Raw genomic sequence first — 19,183 nt, 5'->3', positions numbered from 1 at the left:
TGATATGTGTGTGACTGAAAGGCTGAGTGCCGCCTATGCTCAGATTACTTGCCTCGTTTAGGTCGAATCATTGTTGAATTTTTCTCCTCTGAATCCAACACCCATTACGACATCAGCAGCTCTACTTTCATTAAAACCACGCTTTATTATTTGCTATTTATTTATGTGCTCTAAATATGCAGCTGCTTTTACTGCTGCCCAAACAATGCACAGATTTAATAGGTAACCACGAGTGTAACTCACAACATTACTGAAGCTTCTGCTCTTTGCAAGTTATATAAAAGGGAAACTCAAGCTTTGTGTTGTGAAATATGTTTCAGTCTTTGTTTCAAATCCATTTCTCAGTACATCAAACATGTTCTGTGGCTAGTTTTCAGTTCCGGTTGATTGGAACAATCAGCAACACTCATAAACCTCAGAATTGGTTCAGTTTACTGCACAAAAAAACCCCTCTGTGTATAGACTATCATTAGGGTATTGACACACTGGATGCTGGCATGCATGTGAATGAGAGAATTATCTCTGGTCTGAATCTCGGTGGAAATCCAAGTGGACAAAGGCACCAAAACGAGGTGCTGCAACCTGTTCCTGTGCAGTTCTTGTGCACAGCTCTGCGCTGCCACAGTAGTGCACGTCTTTCTGGATCTGTTCCACTGTACGACATGCTGGGGATATGCTCGGCCAAGGGTGGCTTGGCAACTGGTTGCATCCCATCAGAGGGACCCATACCTCATTTTCAATGTCTTCTACACACACATAAATATATCATAAAATCTATTTAAAACACAATCTTGTTCTTTATTTTTGACAAGTATTATCACTACTGTGAATAAAGTTTATTTAAAGCTGCTATAAGTTTGTACAAAGCTGCCTATTATTCAGTACGTCTCTCTGAGTCAGACGTACTGTACAGAGGTGAATCAATTACAGGCCGTGTACAGGCATGGCTCCATGGCTCCTGTCTGCTTTGGTCTGTAATGACAGCTTGGCTGTTGCAGGTAGACTCCTGGCCCCCCTGGGGCTTGGAGGCATCCCATGCACGTGTGTGTCAACAATATCATCCAACTCACAGTCAGAGTAACCGACAAGGCGTGGATGTGTGTTATAGAGCATGTTTCTGACTCTGTATAGATTTAAAAAGCTCCACAAATGAAAAGGAATTCAGCAGCGAGGCTTCTTACTGGTTTTAGCAGACACTACCACATAACCATCTTTAGAAATGGTTAAGAAATGTGACTGACTGGTTTTAAAACACGTCTGTAAGTGGTGAATTCATTTCATTAAAATACATTTTGAACTGTTTTAGTTTGGAATTTGTTATTTATAGTGAAATGTTGCTGTGGAATGATACCACTTCGGTTAACATTGTCGCCTAACAGCAAGAAGTTTCTAGTTTCAAACCTCCTTGTCCTCTGGAGCCTTTTTGGATGATTGCAGGTGCTTCCTGCAGCTGCATGGGTTTTCTGCAGGTGCTCCTGATCCCCCCCCCCCCCACCTCCACAGTCCAGCCGATGTTCATGTTAGGTCAGCTAGTGAGTCTAAATGGGCCTTAGGTGTGGATGTGAGCTTGTACTACTTCTTCCTGATGGGTGGCATACCTGGAAAGAGAACTCTGCAAGATCCAGGTAACTTTCTCAGGATTTATGCTTGTGCTTAACCCTCACTGGTGGCTTGTCCATTTAAATTACATGCACTCTGACTCAGTGCCAAATAACAGGCGCTAATCTGCTCTGTGAAGAGCCATGGGTGGCCTGCTACGCTCCATGCTCTAAACAGAGTTACCTCACTGTGAGAGTAGTTCCAAACCACTAAGTGTAAATCTCGCACGCCCAGTGCTGACCACAGCACACACTGCCATGGTAACCGCATGAGAACTGTAAACCGAAAGGTGAAACTGCCGCCTTTCATATAAACCACGTGCAAATATCAGTGAGCAACAAAAGGGCTGAGATATGTCTGCAGAGAGAGAAAGATTTCTGCTCTTCCATCATCTGGCTTACTGAATGTTGCACCATCAAACGTCCCCTTTGTTTTTGTTGCTCTTTTAATTTTTCTCTCGCCTCTCATTCAGTGAGAGCTGCAGAAAATAATAATAGTAATAATAGTTGTAGGCTTCTGGCTAAAGTAGGTCAGTGAGGCCAACTGTCAGAAGCAGGAAGAGGGGAGATGTAGAGCGGAGCAGTAATATGCCAGCTACACTAGGTCCCCTCAGGTCAGAGCTTTCCCCAACACAGAGCGGCCGCTGACGCATGAACTGCAGGACTGTCACGTTAGTCTGTTAGCGTGTTGCATCCCCGTGGACAGAGACGACATCTGTGGCCACACACTGGAGGTTTTGTGTGTGGGTGGACTGCCAGTGTGTGAATTTTCAAGGCAGTTTTCAAACAGGAATGGCTCAGTGCATGTGTGTGTCTGACGGCGGGGCGAGTTAGTTCACATCAGTCTCGAGCTCAGCCCGCTCCCCCTGTCGTACTCGCTCTGATAACAGATATGCATTTCCATTGATAGCATCCCTGACAAACCAGTTTGTGATTGGCAGTCATGGGAGGGTCGAGTGTCTCTTTATGTCCCATAAAAGTTCAGCTCAAGCTGACAGACAGCAACAAACATCGGCCAAATTACTGCCTGGTCTGACCACCGTGCTGCCCGACTGAACTCTCTGTTTTTGCTGCGGGGAAAGCTCTTCATCTAAGTCTGATATAATCATGGTGTGAATTTCAATTGCAGCTTACACACTTTAACAGTGAAGTGAGTCACAGGTATGAGGGTTTTCATTATTAAGACAGTATTGTCTGCTAGACCCCAGTGCCACAGATTCTGATGCTATAAAGAAGAGTAAAAGGGAAGCAAAAACAAATATAATTTTAGTGCCAGACGATATAAGCAACAATCATACCAAATACTGAGATTCCTTGTGTAATTTCTCCAGAAATACTGCCTTAAACAAGCTCTGGCAAGACAAGCTTTAGCCCAGATATCAGATTTTGCACTACGCGATTATGGTGCCGTGATAAAATGATAATATTGTGCGTAAACATTTTGAAAAAAGTGCTTTAAGTCAAAATCATTCTCAACTTCCACGGTAGTGGTGACTTTAACTAGCATAACAAAATAGTAAATGCCAAAGCCATAACGTAAGAGCGCCAACAACAACAACCATAGAGGAAATCAGAACATCCGAAAAGACTGGACCTAAAAAATATGTATTATTGTCTTACATGAGGCAAATGATAAAAATCTATCTAAACAGGCCTGAACAAATGTTACTTACATATCAAGTGTTCAGTTTGTACAGCTAAACCAGAGCACTAAGCTGCAGTGATTCACTCAGACCTGCCACAAGCAGGGCAAAGGAGGGCATTTAAAGAGAGCAGCTAATGTTAGCTCCAAAACCGCCTTTCATGATGGAACATGAGTGTTTCCTGACCAGTTGGTTTGTGGTTGCTAAGGGTTGATGCTAATCGCTAGAAAAATGATTGGTAAAACTCCAGGAATGACATGAGTCTCATAGGAGCACGCACTTGGTGACAGTGGGAAGGAAAAACTCCCTTTGAAAAGGATGCTCAGGGAGATGCAGCCATCTGTTTTGCATTTAAATTTCTGCCCCAGTCTGATACTCAGTTTGAATTTTAGCAGCTCCTCTTGAACATGCCTATATGCCTAAATGCACTCAGCTGCCACCATGTGATCGGCTGATAAGACATTTGCATTAACAAGCAGTTGAGCAAGTTCTGACAAACAAAGCTAGTCATTAACTGAGTCAGGTTTGACTGCACAGCTGTTTTTCAGATCTAAAATGGGCTTAAAGGATTTCCAATGCAACAAAGAGCTCAGACTCTAAGTGCAGCGCACTATATGTTGCAGAAGTTTTCGGTCTTGTTCTCTGCAGTCTCGTTCTCTCTCATCGCACAAGCACTTCAGTCTCACCTGGAACCACTCAGTATTTTATCGGCATCTTATTCTTTCTACAAAGTGGGGTAGATCATAAAAACACTTGATGCACTAGTGCTGGTTTAAATGACGTAAAATTTGCTAACTATCTAAAACTGAAGTCAGCTTTAGGCACTGCGCTATCATGGCTCGATATCCTCTTTGCTCCCCACTCATTGGTCGTGATCCACTGTCATCGGGCACAATGTCAGCGGGGAAGGATTTGGTTTCCTCTGCTGCACAAGGCAAGTACAGACAAGAGGCTAAGAGGGGAAAAATGGATTTATGAAATCCAACCAGGCTTCTAGTCTTACAGCCTTCTCCTGGAGCTCTGTATGTTATGCTAATGGCTCGTGTTAAGTGTGCGCGCTCGTGTTGTGGGGGTGCATCACTCATCTCACCCTCAGGGCAAAGAGATAAAAGCTTGTACCGTGGAAGCGAGATAGATTTCATGTCATCAGAATGATAACATAATAAGAGCTCATCAGTACTCATATGTGAAGCTGTGATTTGATTATGACTTTGTGAAATGAAATTAAGCATGTGGCTGTGTGGTAATATATAAACCTCTGACTCTCATATTGTTGCTTAACCGCATTACAATGAGGTGCATTCAGCTAATGCTGCATAAAACACACAACCCTCAACTTTTACAGTGGATAAAAGTGTTTTCACCTCAGTCCAGCTGTCTTTTCCCTGTGTCCTTATTACCAAAGAAATGCAGTTCCTCCACTGCTGCCTCCTGTTGCAGGAGAAATTCCTGTACAATGGAAATGAGTCCCCAATTCTGGGGCTTGAGACATTGTTCCTTTAAGAGAAGCCTGCGTGTCGAGTCATGCTCCTATTTATTTGTTCATCCTTAAAATCTCAGGTGTTGATTAGCTGCAAACCTTAAAGAAAAGCCCCCCTGGCAAAGGCTTAAAAGAGTGGAGGCTTAAACACTACATCAAAGGCGTAAACGGTTTCAGGGGTAGTGCCACTTCACGCTATCGCTCAAAGCTCCACCTGCCTTTCACCTCGGTGAAATTCTGCAGAATCCACTGTGCTTCGGGCAGCTTTCAAAAACTGCACTGCATTAAAACAAACAAACAAACAAACAATAGCTGGTGAGGTCAGCAATTAGTGGTTTTGTCATGTAATTAGCAGTCTGCAGTCAGGGTAGGGATGAATCCTGTTGTGCAAGAAGCAGGAACAATGCAAAAACATTCCTGCACGAGAGCAAGAACTTTTTCACAGATTTAGATATTTTGAAGGACTTACTTCCTTTGTGGTTCTCTAAACTTTAACTCAAGGTGCTCTGAGGCCTCCCTGATACCGACAACCCTCCTCACTTGTGACTGAAAGCCTCTCTTCATGCTTTCTGAGCTGACCCAGTTAGTCAAACACTGGTTTATTTAAATACCAAACACCAACACATTACTCCATCCATGGCGCCATCGATCCAGCGCTCAACTGTATTTTTACTGTCCTGCTATGCCTGCTCCCGTTTGAGACGTGCCGCTCTGTTCTACTTTGTTTTTGCACACAGCCACAGAAGTAGACCAATAATCACTCTCTGGACTTCACATGACAGGAAAAGAAGGAGTTAAAGAGTTTATTCTGGTCTCAAAGAAGCTACTGTTCACTTTTACTGATGCAATCTAATTTTCTGTTTTTCAGAGAGGCTTCAAAAAGGTAGATTGCGCATGTGTGTGTGAATGTATGTATAGAAAAAGGTGATAAGGGTATAAAGTGGACCCACTGTTTCTTAGCCTCTGTGTAAAACCACTTAAGATGTTTCACTGTAGTTTCTTTGAGCTTTAAGCAGAAACGCTCAGGTCCGGTGGGAGTTCATGCAGAGGTGATTATGCATGGACTCATGAGCGTGACTCTGTTTGAATCATTATACATAAATACGCATGTGCGATAGCTGTTCATGCAGTAGCTGCTTTCTTTAAATGGGCGATTGAGAAATTTCTCTCTACTAATACTGCGACACATTAAACAGAAGTGAAAAAAACGCCTCTAAAACTCCTAATGTTGATTTTTGTGATTGCACATTTCAGCCACTGTATCACAAATAAACACAGGGGGGTAACACATAAAATAGGTGGCAATGATAATATATGTGAAGTTAGTCCAAAGGTTTAATCTCACTGTAAACATCTGCCAAGAGACCTCCACATGACACTTTCTCACGTGTTCCGACTCAGAAACACAGAATTTAGTTTTGCATACTTTATGTAGCATCTTTCACAGACAGCTATCACAAAGTGATTTACAGAAGACAAACATTCATGAATACAGTGGGTATAATCTGGTCAACATGTGCTGATCTGCACACTGTGAGCACACTTATCACGTCCCTACAAAGCAGCTGCTTTTTGGCAGAGTACTTTGAAACACATTGTTCCTGTGAGCAAAGCTAACCGAGGCTTTTTGTTAATTCATACGACGTGAACTGGAGTCACAGAGTGTGTGTGAGTGGGGAGGAGAGGCAGGAAAAGGAGGAGAGAGAGTGTGTGCGTGTGTGTCGCTGTGTATCTGCTATGTTCAGGCACTCTGACATTTCTGCTGCCAGGCTAAAAGTAGCACTCCTTTAGTCATAATTCAGCTCAGCACAGAGGCAGAAACGTCTGTGAAGCGCAGAGCTAACAAAACTTCACATACACTCCCTTTTTATAACGGCAATTCTGAGTTCAGTGCCACATTGGGGTATTGTTATAGCTGTTGTAGCGAGGGCTGTGATGTCTGTTACTTCCTTCATCTGGCTTTTATCTGTGCGTTTAAGACACCACACCATGCTTTTCATTAGACTCTACAAAGCGATGACAGTGATGAGTTTCATGCTTGTAATTCTCAGCTATTTCTAAATGAATGGACACTTATTTTTAGACAGAAGCAGAATGAAAGCAGGCTTCATATCTGGAGCCAAGAAAGAAGAATTTTGCCAGTGTTTTGTCAGATTTCTTCTTCGAATCTTATTTCCTGCGTTGTGGTTAGGATTAAGGTTTAACGTTACAGGAGGAAAAAGGTCTTTCTCATGCTTTGAGAAGTGTAACTCCTACTTTCCCCCTGAATTCGCCGTTTGACCACTTGTGGTGTCGAGGGCCGTTACAAGCCTGCAGAACAATGTCACACACTTTACGCTGAGCGCATTCAACACAACGCTGATGTGTGCATAGGAAAGATGTGAAAGATATGCAAATGGTTCACTAACTGTGATTTGACTGAGAAGGGAAATAGGACAATTGTAATAAATTTGCATTTGGCACCAATAAAAATGAAACACACACACACACACACACACACACACACACACACACACACACACACAAAACAACAGAATAAGCCCATCGCTAATCCAAAGAGCTAATTAGAACAGAAAATATTAGTGATCCGTATTGTGCAACCTTCCTCTGAGTCTATGAATAAACACACTCATGCCTGCTGGCCAAGCGGCACATGAATCCGTGTGCTGTGATTGGCTGCTTTGTTGCACAGAGTCATGTGTACCTCCTGGCAGCGCTGTTCAAAGGGAACTTCACATTACCATCGGTGAGTATCAGTCAGAAGTGGGTCAGTGGAGGCATTTACATACGTCGCACACCAAATGACGAAATAACTCGGAATATTCTCCTCCGCCCCGTCCACTCGCCATCTGACAAGCTGCAGAAGAGCCTTTTTAAGCCTGCGCGGACCCTAAAGATAAATGTATTAATGTATCAAAGGGCTGGTGTTAGTGTGTGTAATCCAATCAGTTAGTGTGTAATTTAACTGCTAAGAAAAGCCAGTGTAAACACAAAACATGGGAGAGCACTTGTAAAGCTCTGATGTGAGGCGTTTGCCTCTGTGAATGAGAGTAATCGACCATTTTGCCACTGATGCAGGGATGTGCTTATCAAAACGAGGAAGGGAAACAGTTTCATTGGAATTAAAGGGACAGTTTTTGGGAAGTATGTGTTTTGTTTTCTTGCCAGGATCTAGATTTGAAGAAACACCATCGTCTGATGAGCTTATCTTAGCGTAAAGACTGTCAAAAGTACACTGTTTTTTCCCGCTGTCGGTGCAGATAATGTTGCAGAGCCACTTCTGCCTTGGCCAGCCTGCATTGCAACAGGTTTGAGAACCTGATGTTACGTAGCAGAAGTTGCATTCATGGCCAACAAAATCTGCAGGTTCTGCATCATTTAAATTTTTGCAGTAGCCGCTTCCCATAACCGCTGACATCACTGGTTCCTGCTCTGGACCCAGCCTTTTTGTGATGGAAATGATAAATGGACTTGTTCTTATAGTGCTTTTCAAACTCTATTTGAGCACTCGAAACACTTTCTTCCTGCACGCCTCAATTCGTCACATTCACACAAGCCATTTTTTTCCCGCCTAAGTGCTTTCAACCTAAAACTCACACAGTCAAGCTTTGATGGATGAATCGGAGCAGAGTGTAGAATCTTGCCCGTGGTTACGTCTGTGTTCAGACTACAGGATGTGAAGGTTGGTGTTTCCTCCCATTTAGTGGACCACCCACTCCATCTCCTGAGCTACAGGGCCTGAAAACTAGTTCAGGATTCTGCACCAGAACCATCACAGCATTTGTGGGAATGAAGCATATGTTTTTAAAAAACTAACATTTTTCTTCAAGCGAAAAACAGAAAAATAGCTTTTTGCAAAATACCGAGCTGTTCCTTTAAATAGACGGGGGCACATTAAAGACAAAAAGTGTCATGAGATGCACATGAAACTATAAAGCATCAATATCTGGTATTGTGTCGTCTCAGTCCTGATACTGGAGATTACTTTTCCAACAGTTACTACCCGAGCTGACACGTTTCTCACCTTCTCATGAATGATCATCAGTAAAGTTCTGCTGTTGCTCATCACTCTTCCAGCATCCAGCTCACCTCAGGTTATGATTACACTTTGTTTTAAAATAGCAAACACCCCCACCCCACCCAAAAACAAACAAGAGATTTTCTTGTGGAGAATAATGCTTGTTAAAAACATCTGCTTGTTATACAAGAACGCCCCCACACGCTGCAGAGGGCACTGCTCCTCTCGGCTTTCTAAAAAGGGTAAAAGTTTGAAATCGATTAAAAAAAAAAACTGCACAGAGCGCCTGTGATGAAGGGAAACTCGAGACACAGCTGAAGCATTCATTACACTGACCGTGATTTTTTCATTTCACTGAGACAAATCTATTTATCTCGAGGTTACTCATTTTCCATCTCTGTGTTTAGGAAAGGCTACTCAACCGTGCCGTTGACAACGCCACCTACACAGCTAGGGAGAGCCCTCTTGGGCGCCCTTCAACCATCATTTTTACCCTTTCTTTAACCCTGATCATAACCACAACTCACAAACCAACCAGTCTGACCTTGCCGCAGCGCTGGGGCAGCTGTCTCGGCCCTGCAGCCCACCTGTCAAACCCACGCCCGCTTTAAAACACTTCACATTTGACTCTTGGCAATCCTACCGTCCTCGTAGAAGACGTCCTCCGCTTCTTCGCGCATCCTCTCATCCAGGTCGTCCTCTGCAATGTCGGTCACGGCCATCACTATTCCTCCTCTTCTTTCTCTTCTTCTCTCCCTCTTGTCTTCCTTCAGCCTCAGAGAGAGAGAGCGACTGGGCTGTAAAAATTGAATCGACGCCGGCCCGGCCTCTTCGCTACAGGCGACAGTCCGATCGCCGGCAGGCTCCTCGCACAAGCAGGAGGGGACAGGGACTGAGCTGAGCTTCAGCTCTCCGCACGAGAACGAGTGCGTAAGTGCCAGGTGAAGTGTGTGTGTGTGGGTGAGAGAGAGGACTCCCAGCGACCTTCACCAAGTTTCAGCAACAGTGCTGATTTCATAACATCCTGTGCAAGGCTGAAGTGAGAGCGTGCCGGTTGGAGAGCACTTGTATGAGTAACTGTGCGCATGTGTGCGAGCGTACAGCACGGGGAGGATCAGTAGTGTGTACATGTGTTTCTTCATGTGTGTGCGTGTGTGTCCATATGCACATTATGGCTCTCCACAATGAGTCAGCTCAAGCGCCTGGTGATTTAACCAGAATAATTAGATTCTTTATTTTAAGCCAGCAAGGACATGCAAAGAGGGTGTGAAAACACACCCTGTGTGTGTGTGTGTGTGTGTGTGTGTGTGTGTGTGTGTGTGTGTGTGTGTGTGTGTGTGCGCGCGCGTGTGTGTTTGACATGGTGTGTGAGACATGAAGCTGGCTCTGCTTGTCATTCCTTCACAGCTCACTAGGAATCATGGGACCACACTGATCTCTCCCTCTATTTTTTTCTTTTTCTTTTTTGTGACCCGCTGTGAGGAGGCCTTGGCAGAGCCGGTAAAGTCTGTTGTCATCTGCTGTTGCTGAAAGCCTCCACAGAGCTGCTCATGCAGCAAATAAGCACACTCACCTGCTCTGAAAGAGACAGATTTCGATTCAGACAGAGTGGGAGAACCTCTCGCAGAATAGTAGTTTTTACATTTCAGTCTTTTGCTCAAGACTACACTGAGTCACACACTTGAAATCTGTGTTTAGGAAGCGCAAACAGAGATTTCTGGCCTTTACAAATATGCTTTAAAACAGCGTAAAGCCTCCGGATTCTTTCATTCTCAGTGTTAAAGTATTCAGTCAACTTTTAGTACAGTACACAATTGTTTAGTACAAGATTTCTCTTTAGAAGCAATGCTTGACTTGAGTGATGCATCTAAAAAGTGACTAATTTATCTTTGGACTGGATATTAATCCTGGTCTCTGTCATCTGTTCCATATAATCATGCATTTATAGACAGGGCGTTCGCACGTGTGAATAAAGAGATGTCGCCTCCAGCTCTTTGTCCTTTATAAATGAATATTTTTTTCATTTCACCTGAATACACGACAATCTGATAAATCTTGCTGACTGCCAAGGTTTTAAGGTCTTTCTATAAATCGCAGAGAACAGAAACAAATGTAATGGTCATTGTAAATGTCTCCGGTGGAACAAGAATTAGAGTCTACAGTGATACTAGCACCTCTCCAAGTCTGTGGTACTTATTGACCATACAGCTGTGCGTTCACCTCCACTCATCACAGGTATGAATGTAGTGGTAATTTTGGGCTTTTAATGTTTTCCTTGAGCTGTTGTTTTTCCAGGATAAGATGAATAAACAGCATACGTCTTCAATGGACTTTAAAAAAATAATTGGGTGGAAAAGTTTCAAGTTTCAAAGTTTAATTGGTTAGAAACATGTTTCCCTGCAGGACAAAAAAAAAATCTAAATATGAACTAAAGAAACAAAATAAATTATAATACAAAAAACAATTAAAAACAAATAGTAAAAACAGCAGATGAGAAATACAGTAGAAATATAAGATAAATGCTTATGGTGACCATCAACAAACTTCCGGTATAAGCAGAAGAAATCACTAAAAGCCCCAAACCCCAAAATGAGCATCTGACCTCAACTGGACATCCTCAGTCTTTATCTGCAGGTATCAGCATGTAATACCTTTAAATCCAGTAATTAAGAATGCAAGAAACAAATCATTTAAAGAGATTAACAAAGTAAAGCCCAAAAACTGTTTAAAACTGTAAGAAATCTTGTCAGGTAGTCTAATGTTTAGCAGCTTGACCTAAATAGAAATAAAGGGGGTTAAACAGCACAGACTGGCACTGAACTCATGTGTTGTGCTGTTTTAGAGAAAAACAAAAGCATGTAGAACGGCTTGGATATATTTTTGGAGTCCTGTCATGTTGTGTTGCATAATGACAAACTCTCTAGCGCACTTTATAAGTCTGAAGTAGTTTTCCAGCTTTTTAAAAAGCTTTGGTCCATCCCCAGGAGGCCCTTTAACAGCCTCTTTCAAGCATTTCATGTCCACTCCTAAATTACTGTTAACATGCAGCGCTTTGTGTCTTTTTGACCTTTAATTTATTCTTAGATGGAAACGGTTTGTTTTTTTAATAGCAGGCAGACAGAACTTTCTTCCTCTTTCTCACTCTGTGCCTACATCTGCCAGAAAGCAGTTTCTCTGACTCACCCCATTTAGACAAACCAATTTCAAACCAAAATAGAAAGTAGGCCTAAAGTCAGTTCATTATCACTTTTCCTTCAGACTTCCTCTCCCCAGCCGCTGGCTCCCTTCAAGGCCCAAGCTTGAGGGAATAAACTCATTTTCACTGGGGCAAGTCCAGACAATCCGGACACATCGCAAAAGGACGCGCAAAGAATGTGAGACCAAAGAGTTGTTTTAAGAACGTCTTTGGGTTGAGAGAAAGGCTCGCTTTATGAGAGTATTTCCTGTTTGTGTGAGGTCGATAAGAGGAACAGAGTGTGTCGTGTTTGTTAGAGATGTGTTCAAATCTTATCTGCCAATCTGAAGCAACACAGAATCTGTGAAGATGGCTAAAACTGGCCGCTGCAACTCAAAACCCAAAGATGAAGTCATTCAAAAAAGAGAAACAAAGAAATCTGGCCCCAAATTCTGATTTTAACCAATTCAATTACATTAAATTTCCCATGTAATTGTATTAAGTAAATACAATGTAAATTAAATGTCAAATGAATTTTACTTAGTATACATTCAGTTCATACCAAACATGTTTTCCTTTACAATTAATTATTTGAATAAATAAGCCTTTGATTTGATATATTTTAGTTGTATTTTACTCAGAATTATTGCTTTATATTTATTGAGGGTCCACGTTTCCATGCAGAGCAGTCAGCTGCTTCCATAGGAATTAAGACGTAAGGAAGCATCCAGGTTGAGCACCAGTAAATATCAGCACCTCTTTAAAAGTGGATGTTTTCATAGTTTGTAGGTCTGCAACATTCAGGTGCCACAGTCTTCCCTGTAAATTCACCTAAGGTCAGAGTGTGCAATGCTCAGAGAAACGGTAAACAAATAAAATGAAGAGTAAGAATTTTAAGTAACTGTATGTTGATGAAAACTGTGCATGAGAGCAATCTGAAAGGCTTCTTCTGAATGCTGTCTTGTAATCACGCAGCCCTGCAAAGATCTTTCTCTTTGATTAACGCGACAAGAACCACACTGCAAGTTAAACTCGAGTGTCGGACTAAGTGACGGATCATAATTAATGCTCGCCAACCAGACTGCTGCTTCACGGCTAACAGCAGTGACATTTTGACTCGCTGCTCTGTGTCGCAGGGAGCTAGAGTCACTGGTCAGGCAGGCAAGTAAACAGAAAACACAGTGACACATGCAAAGCAAAGCCCACTGTCTTATGCAGACTCATCCCACTCCCATCTGTGCACTCCTATAACGAGCTGGTTCTGCTGTTGACTGTGTCATCATTATGTGCAAAACATTGTTGTTGTTGTTTTTCCCTTAAACCGAGGCTCACTTTATTCAATGCAAAAATGGTACATGCAGATGTCGGAAAATATAGGAGCTTCTCTTCTCTCTCTTTCTGTAACCGTGAACTGTTGCCGGCCTGCAGCGCCAGAAAATGGGGTCAGCGTTTGCCCTGCTGCATTTCAATGGCCGGCTATTTGTTCTGACCACCAGAGAAAAAGCCCCTGCTTCAGGAAATGCAAATACACAACACCACGCATACGCACAAATTACTCTTACACACATATGATACAACTGAACACACACACACAATACCACCAAAACAAAACACAAACAGACAAGTGAACACAAAAACACGCATACACAGTTGTAACTGTCGCACAATCAGACCGGCTCTGTACAATGGTGCCGTTTGAATGGGGTCAAACAATGGAGCTCTTTGGCATCTGAATCGAGCCAGATGATGAGTATCCCAGGAGGCTGAATAGGCGGCTTCAGCCTCCTACACAGCCGCTCTGCTGGCCCTGAAAATATGCATCAGTATGTTGCCTGTTACCACGGCTTAAAATATCAGTTATTAGCATGAAAGCAGCAGCTCTTTAGCATCCATGCTAATTCTGTGGCGCTTGACAACTGAGCTCTTGCATTAAAGACAAACTGCACCAATAACGTTTATGGACTGGTGGGGAGACTCCAACAGAGCACATCACTGAGTGTGTGTTTCTATATTGTTATTGTCCCTGAGCTAGCATTAAAAGCTGTGACTGGTCTCTGTGGCCACAAGTTTAAAAGGCCACTGAGAGGCTTGCACTGACAGATTTAATGGATGCACCCCATTTTTTTGTCTTTTTATACCAGTTTCAGTCATTTAAACGCTTCTCTGGCAAAGATGATAACATTAATGTTTTAAATTAAAAACAAGAAAAAAAGAAAGTGTCCACTTATACATTCACTGCACTACCCCTTACACATATATACTCACAAAAATAGTCAGTGTTGTTATTGAAATTTTTTCCTTTATATTGCAGACCTTTAGTTAGCATTTAGGTCAGTTTTACTTTCCTTCTGGAGATTCTGGTATTTTGTTCAGCCTGGTTAGGACCATTGATGCATACACCACCAGAGATGGGTAATCCGATTACTTTTTTCAAGTAACGAGTAAAGTAAGGGATTACTATTGCAAAAATGGTAATAAGATTACTGTTACTTTCCCGTAGGAACGCTGCGATACCGCGTTACTAAAACCATGATTTTTTTGCGAGAATGTCTCATGACAGTGAGTAAACGAGTGCAATGTTTGTGACAACAGCTGTGTGCAGATCAACAATGGCTAATATAGAGTGCGGGAGAGAGTATGAGCGTGCAGCATTTAAAGCGTGGAAGTACTGACCTTACTTTGAGTTTGATTCCATAAAAAGTGACAAAAACATTAGCGTCCGTTGTGCGTGGGAAGAAAACTTCTTTTTACAGCGAAAAAAACCCCTAAACTTCCAAGCAAGCACCGAGTGCGCTACCATGTAATGGGAAACTCACAGAGAAACTCGCGGATTCTTCCACTGACCGCCGCAGCACACCTGCACCAAGGTAAACCTCCGCCTACCCTAAAAATAGAGCAAAAGGACCGCTAGTCTTTGACTTTATTTATTTTCTGCTGTGTTTTACTTGCATCTATTTGAAAGAGTGTAAACACACACACAAAAAAATTTTTTTATGTGCTGGAATGTGCAGAAAATAGGTTTAAATATTAAACAAATTTCTTCCAGTCAGCGAATGTTGCATATAATTAAATTTTTGCTTGATGGATAAAGTTAAAAGATTAAAACTAATAAAACAAGTTTTAAAAAGAGACTTTTCCATTTGATTACATTTTGTATGATGGATTATGCAGAAAAAGTAGAATTGGGCTGAAAGATCTATCAATTTATCACCTATTCAGGTTGTAAATTGTGTTTAGAAAAAGTAACTAAGTAACTAAGTAATTAATTACTTTTGAAAATAAGTAATCAGTAAAGTAATGGGCAGCTGTGGCTACAATGTAGCTTGCCATTGCCAGTGTGTGAATGTGCGTGTGAATGGGTGAATGACTGAATGTAGTGTAAAGCGCTTTGGGGTCCTTAGGGACTGAGTAAAGCGCTATACAAATGCAGGCCATTTTACTTTTTTGGGGAAGTAATCAGTAATTAGTTACTGATTACTTTTTTCAAGTAACTTGACCAACACTGCACACCACATACGCAAACAACTTTTTCTGTAGCGAGAAGCTTAACGTGTTTGTTTTGCTGTTCAAGAAAGCTGTTACTGGTCTGTTACTGTTACTCACATTCCACACGGCTGCATACAAGTCGAATGAATCCAGTAATAGTTAAATACAAGAATGACTGTGTCTCTGAAGCAGTTTTGGCTAGCTTCTAGCTGTTGCTCTGAGGGAAACTGACGAGCCTGTTGCTGGTTATGTAATGAAGGAAATGCAATGAGTTAAAGCCTGGACATGTAACCAACATGCCAGCTAAATAAAAAGTTACTTCTGTGAGTTACTTTTCTCACTAGAGAAAAGGCCTTTGCACACCAGATGTGTTAAATCTGAGTGAAAATTTAATGAGTCAAAAATATTTTTCACTCTCACGTACGACCATAAACAGATCTGACCAATCAGATCACTGTATTTGGCAATGTGACAGCTTGTTGCTCAAAATGTGCACAGGTATTGAATATACAGTGACATACAAATAGTAAAATGATACTATTTTACCTCAGACACACAGTTAGATGCTGACTCAGGTCAATCGCCTCCCTGAAATGATTTATTTTCCTCCTCCTCAGATGTGGTCCCAACTCTGCCAACGAGAGCTCAAACTGCCTCACTGACGTCCTGAAATATGTACGATAGCAGTCATGATCCAGCTTCAACTCCTGGATCAAACCATGAAATTCTCCCTGCTGCTTTCTGCTAGTGAGAATTAGATGAACCCAGAATCTCAGTTTCTTCTTTTTCCTGTTTCAGGGACATCAGGACCAGCTCATCGTTACTTGATGTCGACTCAATCTATTCCGTTGTGCATTTTTGAGGACAGATATTTTGCAAAATAGCAATGCTTGTTACACAACAAGTTCCCTTCTGACGATTTTTTCCCAACACACTTGATGTGGCCGTGAGTTGTGCTGTAATTGCTGTAATTTAGCAAATTATTGCTATTATTAGTGTAAAAATTACTTTCTAAAAGAAATGTTAAGCAGCTCTAATTGGGATAAATAAATTATAGAAAGCTCTTCTTTTAGACTATATTTTAAAGGGAACAAACATGCTGCTAATAAAACATCTTGCAGGCTTTTCTCGTGAAAGATTTCCAAACTGTGATCTGGTGTCAGTGCATAACAACTGCTGATATAACACTAACTGAGAAGCTCTTCAATAATGCAATAACGACTTAAAGCAATAAACAAACAAGCAGTAATACTAAGAATGTGAATAAAGAGGAAGATACGCCCAACCCACAATAAGCTGACACTACACAAACTGCCATACACAAAGTGCATTTTGCAGTAAAGTTTGTGCTGCTCCAGGACTGATCATTTTAACGAGGAGACTTATGGGAAAACTTTCCTCCAAAAAGTTCTTGATGTCAGCCTGACTTCCTCTGCTGCACCCTGACAGATGGGTATTCATCTGAGGTGGTGGGAATGAGGTGAAGGCAAAAAATATCACATCATTTTTGGAGGACGGTGGAAAAGTGTCCTCAGGCCAACTCACGTTTGATCATTCCCACAGACTAATGTGAGCATGAGCCAGACAGGATGAGGAGCGGAGGAGAAAAAGAAGACACAAGGGGGGGGAAGGAGACCTCTCTCATTCCTTCTCCTTTTCTCTTTAGCCAGGCCTCGGCCTTTTCTCTCTCTCTATAAGAAAGATGAAAAAATGGGATGACTGTGAATGGGTGGCTGGTTACCCGGGTAACAATAACGAGGGCACTGCGTGGCAAATCCAATTTGCCATGGCACTTTCTGACTCATTGGAGGTGCACGTGTGTGAGTTAGTGTGTGTCTTGCACATTATGGCTTCATGTGGCTAAGGGAAGACGGCCATGATGTACCAAACCGCCGCCAAGCCTGCACATATTCATGCATGCAGACGTACACAGGCCAAAACATCTGCTCCAGCTTCCTGAAACATCTTTAAAACCCACAAGAATGCAAACTATAGAGAAAATCTATATGTTATAGCATAGGGTAGTGGCATAGTGTTGTAATCATCTGAGAGATCCAAGAAGGAGAACTCGTATTTTGGATCTAAGAGTGGATATAATGACTCGTGCATAAAACACAATGTAAACAGTGCAGACTGCTGAGTTACATCCTTCATGAATCAGCCTGCAAACAGGAGAACATGTGAGTGAATGAACTTCTAAAACAAAAAATGAGTTTTGAAATCCTGCAAGTATCATCTGCTCTCACATTATTCAAGAGAAACCACATAAACCGACTTCCACTGGGACAAACCTGCAGCCTGTGATTGCGTCAGTGCGCTGCGTGGTTTAGTGTGCAGGAAAGCTCGGTGAGATGGCAGAAAACATCCGAGGCTGGTAATGAAAACACACAGAAGTAACTTTGCAAGAGAACAACTAGTAGATACCTACTGTAAGCATATCGATATCTTTTCATCGTAATGTAGTTGTATGTCTTGACTCTGCGATGCATTGTGCCAGAGGATAATCCAAAGCGATGCCTTTTTAACAGTGTGAAGCCTGCTACTCCTTTTGTGCTGTCACCACTTTCTATTTTTGTGCTCTCTCTCCCTGTCTCTCCCTGCCGCTATTGTATTTTGTCATTCTTTCCGCTTCACAATTGGATCCTCTTCTCTTTCTCATTCACTCTTTGCCTTTCTGTGCCTGTCAGAGTGCAAAGAGGGCATCAGACAATGGCCGCAATACAGCCGCTGCACGCCGGCTGTGCCGGCTGGCACCGCAGAGATGGCGGTACTCATGCTGTGGCCTGCTGCTCCCGGGTACACCTGGAGGGAAGAGATAACAGGCGGCTGAAGCGCTCAGGCAAAAGAATCAGCAGACCTCGACCCTGTCTGTGCATTTGGTCTGTGACCCTGAGCGCTTAATTTACGCGGATGTCCTCGGTGCACGTTCATGCTGCTGATCTATGTGGGGTTTTCTAGGGTGTACAGAGAGTGGTCTGAAAAAGAGAACATATTCAGGAAGCGGCAGTTCTCTAGGTGCAAATGCTCACACAGACTCACCAAAATTGGATAACAGAAGACCTTGTCTGATGAGTCTCAGTTTTTCCTGTGACATAGGGTCAAAATTTGGGTGTAAACAACATGAAAGCACGGATCCATCCTGCCTTGCTTCAACAGCTCAGGCTGCTGGTGGTGTAATGGAGTGGGGGATATTTTCTTGGCACATTTTGGGCCCCTCAGCACCAACTGACCACTGCTTAAACACTATAGTGTATCCTAGTATTGTTGCTGACCAGGTCCATCCCTTTATTACCACAATGTTCCCATCTTCTAGCTGGACAATGTCTGTCACAAGCTCAGATCATCTCAAACTGGTTTCCTGAACATCACAATGAGTTCACTGTGCTGAAATGGCTTCCACAGTCTCCAGATCTCAATCCAACACAGCACAATTGGGATGAGGTGGAACAGGAGATTCGCATCATGGATGTGCAGCCAAGAAATCTGCAGCAACTGCGTGATGTCATCATGTTAACAAGGACCAAAATCTCTGAGGAATGTTTCCAACCTCATGTTGAATCTGTGCCATGAAGAATTAAGGTAATTCTGGAGGGAAAAAGGTGGCCAACATACTACTAACAAGGTGTACCTAATAAAGTGACCATTTGGTGTAGCCTGCCAGTATGTCACAAATCTTCTGGGATTGTCTAACAGACCGTCAGGCAACACCTCTGTGACTGTATTACAGTCAGACAGATCAATTCAGTGGTAAAAGGGAGTCTAACCCAATCCCTTTTAAAGTGA

At 42.4% G+C, this 19,183-nt stretch overlaps 1 protein-coding gene across 3 annotated transcripts in view; it reads right to left on the bottom strand.

Moving 5' to 3' along the window:
* Nucleotides 1–17,947, bottom strand: part of ripor2 (RHO family interacting cell polarization regulator 2) — a 77,128-nt gene extending 59,181 nt beyond the window's left edge. Inside the window, exon 1 of one of the 3 annotated variants that reach the window (XM_086279950.1) lies at nucleotides 17,829–17,947. In XM_086279950.1, coding sequence (XP_086136076.1) covers nucleotides 17,829–17,889 — 61 coding nt within the window. In that variant the 5' untranslated portion in view covers nucleotides 17,890–17,947. Of the gene's footprint in view, nucleotides 1–9,382; nucleotides 9,794–17,828 lie in introns of those variants that run through there. The other 2 variants (XM_086279949.1, XM_086279954.1) reach the window with 2 other exon arrangements.
* Between the last annotated feature and the right edge of the window lie 1,236 nt (nucleotides 17,948–19,183).

The sequence above is a fragment of the Aulonocara sp. 'chitande type north' Nkhata Bay genome, linkage group LG22, assembly GCF_057382095.1.
Source record: "Aulonocara sp. 'chitande type north' Nkhata Bay isolate Kocher_YH1m ecotype deep benthic linkage group LG22, A_spYH_male_GT1.1, whole genome shotgun sequence".
NCBI lineage: Eukaryota > Metazoa > Chordata > Actinopteri > Cichliformes > Cichlidae > Aulonocara > Aulonocara sp. 'chitande type north' Nkhata Bay.
Note: the sequence above shows the minus strand (reverse complement) of the source record. Positions and strands in the feature narration are given on the sequence as shown.